The sequence below is a fragment of the Plasmodium gonderi genome (genome assembly GCF_002157705.1).
Source record: "Plasmodium gonderi DNA, contig: Pgo-contig_492, whole genome shotgun sequence".
Lineage (NCBI taxonomy): Eukaryota > Apicomplexa > Aconoidasida > Haemosporida > Plasmodiidae > Plasmodium > Plasmodium gonderi.
The window spans coordinates 1-7,041 of record NW_021629346.1 but is presented as its reverse complement, the minus strand read 5'-3'; the positions used below and the strand labels follow the sequence as shown (position 1 = coordinate 7,041).

At 17.9% G+C, this 7,041-nt stretch overlaps 1 protein-coding gene across 1 annotated transcript; it reads right to left on the bottom strand.

Moving 5' to 3' along the window:
- Positions 1-4,890: 4,890 nt before the first annotated feature.
- PGO_003610 (variable surface protein) lies at positions 4,891-5,809 on the bottom strand (the record flags this gene model as incomplete). The annotated part of the gene is made up of 3 exons (XM_028691339.1): positions 4,891-5,061; positions 5,174-5,545; positions 5,672-5,809. 3 exons carry the CDS (start codon positions 5,807-5,809, stop codon positions 4,891-4,893), a joined length of 681 nt encoding a protein of 226 aa, XP_028547140.1.
- Between the last annotated feature and the right edge of the window lie 1,232 nt (positions 5,810-7,041).

Below are 7,041 nucleotides of genomic sequence, written 5' to 3'. Positions count from 1 at the left end.
TATTTCTAAACTTCTCAATGATTAAAAATTATATCGAATGATAATATATGTTATTAAATTGAAAATAAATATAGTTATTATATTTTTATTATTTATTTCATTTTATATAAAGTTAAATATAATTTGATATAAATAATTATAAATTTAATGATTATAGGGGTATATTATTTATTCATTTAGTTATTAGAATATAAAAACATATAGTATCTTTTCAAAATAATTTATTAAGGCACAGTATGGCAATTTCATGTATTTAATGCAATACATATATAAATGATTTAATATATTATTCCATTTATATAAGCCTAATGCATAATGATAAATAAATAATTTATATATATATATACATATATGTAACATATAAAAGTGTTATTATATTATTTATTCCATAGAAAAATTTTTTTTTTAAGAAATGTAATAATACATTTCCCACAGATATATTAGTGTATTATAAACAATATTATTCCTTATTATCCTTATTTACATTTGTTTCTAATATATTTTTTTTTACGTCATAATATATAAAATCACAAAAGTATACAAATATCAAAACATATAGTTTATTAATTATAGAATATAAAATAACGGATATTAAATTAATTCTGCATACTCCAAAAATATTTTTCCTATACATATTTTTTTTAATTTTATATATATATATTTTTTTTTTAACTATATTATTAAATAAAATTATACCTTCTAAATACTTTGAATGGAGATTTTTAAGTGTAAAAAATAAATTGACATACATAATTTAATTCAATTGAGTATGTATAGGAGAATAAAAATATAAGAATTATTATAACTTCTTTCTCCTTTTATGTAATGAATCATGTTAAATATTGTTAATTTTATATACATACAGAATTATTTACATATATATAATTAAATGTATACTATATAAATTTTTTGCAAATAAATCTTTAACTCACTGAATTTAATACTTTGTTATTAAATATGGATTAATATTTCCATATATATTTTTTAATAAATATTTTATATATTAATTCTAAGGAATATATGAAATTTATTTTATAAATTAAATTCTTTATATCATATAAAATTAATCATAATTTATAATTCTTTAATAATCTAATTATAACATGTTTAATAAATCAGTGTATATTTTATTACCAAAATATATATTCATTTCCTTAAGTGCTTATATTCGTTCCCAATTTAAACTATATTACATTATTATATTTCATATAATAATTTGTTTATTGATACAATTATTAATACTGTTAAGGTATCTTCATAATTTTTTGTTAATAGTGAATCACATTAATTTATAATAATAAGAATATATGGCACAATCGTCTTTTCATTGTGACATCCTCTTAATTGTTAGTAATTCGTGGAGATATAGGAAAGTAGAATTAATATAAAAATAAGTTTCATAGAATATTATTTATAATATAAGAACGAATAAATTAAAATTTATTCTAAGATGTATATAAACATATAAATATATGAATGGTGCAACCAAACAATAATATCACATGTACAATAATAATATCATTATAAGTTACATAAGAGAATATAATTACATATATATTTTTTTATAAATATACTGTACTTTTAGAATGATTTAATTTATGTAAATTTGTTTTTTTTATTGTATAAGCATGATTTATGATTATAATGTTTTATACTAATTTGATGTTTTCCTTTTTTTTTACTCTTTTATTTTATATATTATGATGACTATGTAAAAAATAAGAATCCATATATCTTTATTATTTAAAAAATTCTTATTCTAACATCAAGTATCCATCATTATTTTTTTGTCATATAAAAATATAGGATTATATTTATAGTATAATATCTGTAGATCAAATTCATTTATTAAATATTATACTTGAAAATATTTTAAATAATATTAGAATAGATAAATTATGATATCCACACATGGATATATAAAATAAATTATCAAGTATTGTGTATCATTCCATTTTAAAACATATTTATTATAATTTATTTATCTTTAAATAATACGAAAAAATAAAACAGTAGTGAATGTAAGAATTATGTTTTATCATATATAAATGAATTATATTTTTCAAAAAATATACATTATTTCGTAAATCAATTTATTAAGAACAAAATTATGAAAAATAATTAAATTTTTTTTTTTTATTAAAATATATTTAATCAAAGAATCATAGAAGCGTGTTCTTACGATATAATAATGATATTATTAATTAAAAGTATTATAACACAATTTAATCATAAAGCTGATATAACGAAAAGAAATATAATTGCATTTTTATACTAAATTTTTCCGCTTTATTAATTTCATTTTGAAAATGTTCCAAAACTGTTAAATCTTAAGCAATATTTTATTTAATTATAGTACAATATTATGCTTCGCATATTTGAGCATATGTATATAATTTTTCAGTATAAAAAGAAATGATAAAAACTTATATGACTTTGATATTTTATATAAAATAAAACAAATGAATTTATAAGAACAAGTTATATTTTTATATATTAAAATACATAATATTTCATATAATATTCTCACATTTAAATACATTTAATTTGGGGATTTAAGCAAAGGTTATTCTAATTAAATATATACATGAAAAATGTACACGCATATAATTTATATTATATATATTTTATATACAAGATATTACAAAAAAACAAACAATCTTTTTTAAAAATCATTTTCATCCTATATGATATATATTTTAGTATATGACACTAACATCTGATTCATAGAATTATGTTTACTGTAGAATTCAGTTTTACAGATGTCAAATTACTGCAATTATACAAAATAATTTTTGTCATTAATAGATTTGATTCATATGAACATTATAGATTATTTTTGCTTAATATATAATTAATAGTAATTTATTTAACATCTGAAGCATATATTTATATCATACAACTTATTTTTTATAGAATGAATATTTACATTACCAATAAGAATTATAAAACACTTGGAATTGAATACAGGGTTGAACTAGCAAAAGTAAATAATCCTTTTATTGTACATATATTATTAAGTCAATGCTCTTATTATAGTTATTTATATTATTTAATGCATTTATTACTATATTTCTATAAATTCACAAGTATTAATCATACATAAATTTTATTCATACAATATTACAAATTATATATACCTAAATATTGTGCAAATTTTAAATCAATGTATTTATATTATATATAATTTAACTTATCCGTAATAAAATATATATAGGGGGAATTAACGCATTCTTTATATTTATATAATTTTTGTATTCATTGCTTTAAATTTTGAGTATATATATATTAAATAACGAAGTAATATAAATAACACTTCCTCGCATTGTGCATATATTTAAGTTAACTTTATGGATATAACATTGATTGTATGTATTTTTTTGCAATATATATTCTAATATAAGTACTTCGAATGTAATCAATTATATGTATTATAATTTTTTTGTAATAATTGAATATAAGTATATACTATGTAGAAAATATTCGTGTATTCATTTTTTTACTTGTTATGTAATTATATTAATGAATTTAAAAATACATCTAAGGATATTATAAATGCATGTAAAAATACATATATATTTAATATATATATTTCTAATTAAAATATACACCAATGTAAACATATAGTGTAATTGAAAATTTTGCAATATATTTTTATAAGTTTACAATTATAAAATGTAATTATAGGTATAATACAGACAAGCACAAAACAATACCATTATATTAATTAGTTGCGAAAACTGAAAAAAGAATCAGTTTTATATATTATAAAGTTTGGTGGCAATAGAAATTCTACTATTATTTTAAATTTCATAAATGATGTAAATGATATATATTTTTTTATTTATTTACCTAAATAAAAATATAATGAATAAACAACCAGCAAAAATTATTATATGTTTTGTCAGTGATGAAGATATAATTTAATGTCACTGCCTATGTGATAAATTAACGAATTTTTATAAAAATATCATATATACTATTATACAGATGAAAGCAAAAATTAATACAAGCATTTATGAATAGCTAAATAGGAATACTTTGGAAACTGTAATGATATAACTTTATAAAATTTATTCATTAATTATTATATATTTAATAAATTTTTTTAATTTTTGGAGTATTTAACTATTTTGAAATTTTTTAAATTATAACATTTCTTATTTGTTAATTATCCTATATAATATATTTAATGATATACTTCCTTATTACATATATGTTTAATGAACACATGTAGTGGTATTACACACATTTTTTTTATTGAAATCTTGTTTTATTTATTTTTATTCAATTATAAACGACATTAGTATAAACATTAATGAAGAATTATAATCATTAGAAAAATAGGGAAATTTTAAGGAAAATCTTCATATGCATCAATCATGAATTTAATAGGACAATTATCTTATAGAGTACATAGATCAGATTAGCTTTATGTAGAAATAAAAGTACCTAAAATTAAGCAATGATATATTAAAGTTATAATAGACGTGATAATGTGTTAAACATATTAATTAATATGAGCTATAAATAAAAAAGATTTACATAATACATATAAATATTATTTAAATGGGCTTTATATATAGGGTATATATTTTATTATGTATTTACTGTAACTTTAAATAAAATGAAATTTATAAAAACACTTTTATAAAATAATAGATTAAATATTTATATTTACAATATATTCTCTTTTTGTTAGGAAAACATATATGTATTCACAGAAATCTAAATATATATTTTAAAAATTCCTATCACTCTTTACATTTTTTTATATACTAAAATACAGTATTGTTCTAATATATTTCTGTTGTCATTTGAATTTTGCACAAGAATATTAGAAAATATTACTTTTATATTGTAGAATAAGCAGATATGGATCGCTTCGTTTTAATATATTTGTGTATTTGTCTCTGATATGTAAATTATATCAGTCTTATTTTTTCCTGAACATGATGGAAAATCTTGTCTAGTTCTAAAATGATGAATGTGATGTAAAATTTTTCTCATTAAGTTTCTTCTATAATATGTAATATTTATAAATTTATTAATTTTGGAAATCTATAAAATGAAAATAAATAATTAAAAAATAACTTGTATTGTTAAATGTAATAATTTTAAAATTAAAATGCCTTTAATACTTCATTAAAATATTAATAATTTTTAATATTACGTTATATATAATAAAAAAGATGAGAAGAACAATTGTCGTTAGGAATATACAAACAGAAAAAACAATTTTCGTTGGAGATAAAATATTAGTATTATGAAGAGCTCCATTATGGATTATAATATACTGAGTTTTATCTTTTATCCATTGTTTTAATAACGATGTAATATGATCCTTGTTTGTAGAGCATTCTGATATATTATTATTGAATTTTTCTCTCATAAAACATTCTTGAATTAACAAAGGCGGAAGAATATATTCTTTTAAATTAAGATTATGCGAAGAAATACACAAACTCATTAGTATAGGTGTTTTCGAAACACTAAGAACATCATCACTCTCCAACGCTTTGGATATAATAGTTTGGCAGGTTTCCTAAAAAGAAAAAATTAAAATTGTAAATAATTACATAAAAATAAACATTTAATGCATTTTATAAATAAATATATATAAATATTATAATTTATTTATGGAATTAGTTTCTTTGGTAAAATGTATAACGCTGTTTTTATAACCTTTGTCATATTTTCTATGCACAGTCTTTAGGGTAAATCCTTTTGGTTTAAAGTTTATTACATAAAATTTAGAGAAAAATAAAATTATAGCGTTTATGTTCGATCCTAATGATTTCCGTAACATTCATTATATTACAAGTATTTCTTTTTTATTTCTGTTAGTATATATGATATTGCAAAAACATAAAAAAATAATATATTTGCACGTTACAAGATTTATATTTCTGTCAGATACAAATCATTTATGAATGATTCAGTATTTTAGAATATTACTAGAAGTATATTAACTAAGTCTATGGTTTGATATTTATATACATAATTATTAATACACATTTCTTATTTATTGAATGAATTATTTTTAATTACAGCTTCATACATTATTGTATTTTAAATATATTTTTTTAAATATGTTATATTTTCTTTGTTTTTATTTATTATGATGCATCTAATTAATCCTATATACACTTAATTATCTTTTGTGGAGCAAAATATTCTTATGAATTTTTAATATATTTTAAACATTCCTAAACAAATAATATTATTAAATACATAACGATAAAAAGTTTTAGATATAAACTAATATTTATCTCTCTTATATTACAATTATAATGAATAAAATATTTAACAAATATTTTTAAGGAGCACATAATAAAATGGGTAATAATTGTGTATTTAATAGTTTATATATGTTAACGAAAAATGGTTAATATTACATAATACTTAATTTTAATAATACTAATATAATTGCTCAATCATTTTATATTGATTCTTCCCATTATGTAATGGATATTTTTTTTTCGCAATATAGTAATAATTAAATTATATTTTCCATGCTTTTGTTTTTATTATAATTTTAAATTAATGTTGTAGATTTTTATATATTTTCATGATGTATATATATTTAAGACATTTTTGATTTAATATATAGTTTATGGTTCAGTGTTTATGGTTTAGGGTTTGGGGTCACGGTTTAGTGGTTCAGATTTCAGGGTGCATGTTTCATAGTTCAGTTTTGAGGGTTTAGTGTTCAGTGTTTATTTTTTAGTTTAAGACTCTGCTTATACTTTTATGATGATATTTTTCGTATGAAATTTTGTTTTTTTATTTTATTTTTGTTGTTTGTGTTTATAAATAGTTTGTTCATTATATATTATATTCATGTGTATATATATAGTAGTTATTATATTATGATTAAATTATCTCGAAATATAACTTATATATTATACACTTATATTTTATAATTATTATTTAATATAAAATTAGCATTTTTTCGCAGTTTTTATTTTGATCATGCATTTAATTTTTATATATTTTAATGTATTCTTCTTTATGTAGAATAATTTCTGATAGTCTCTC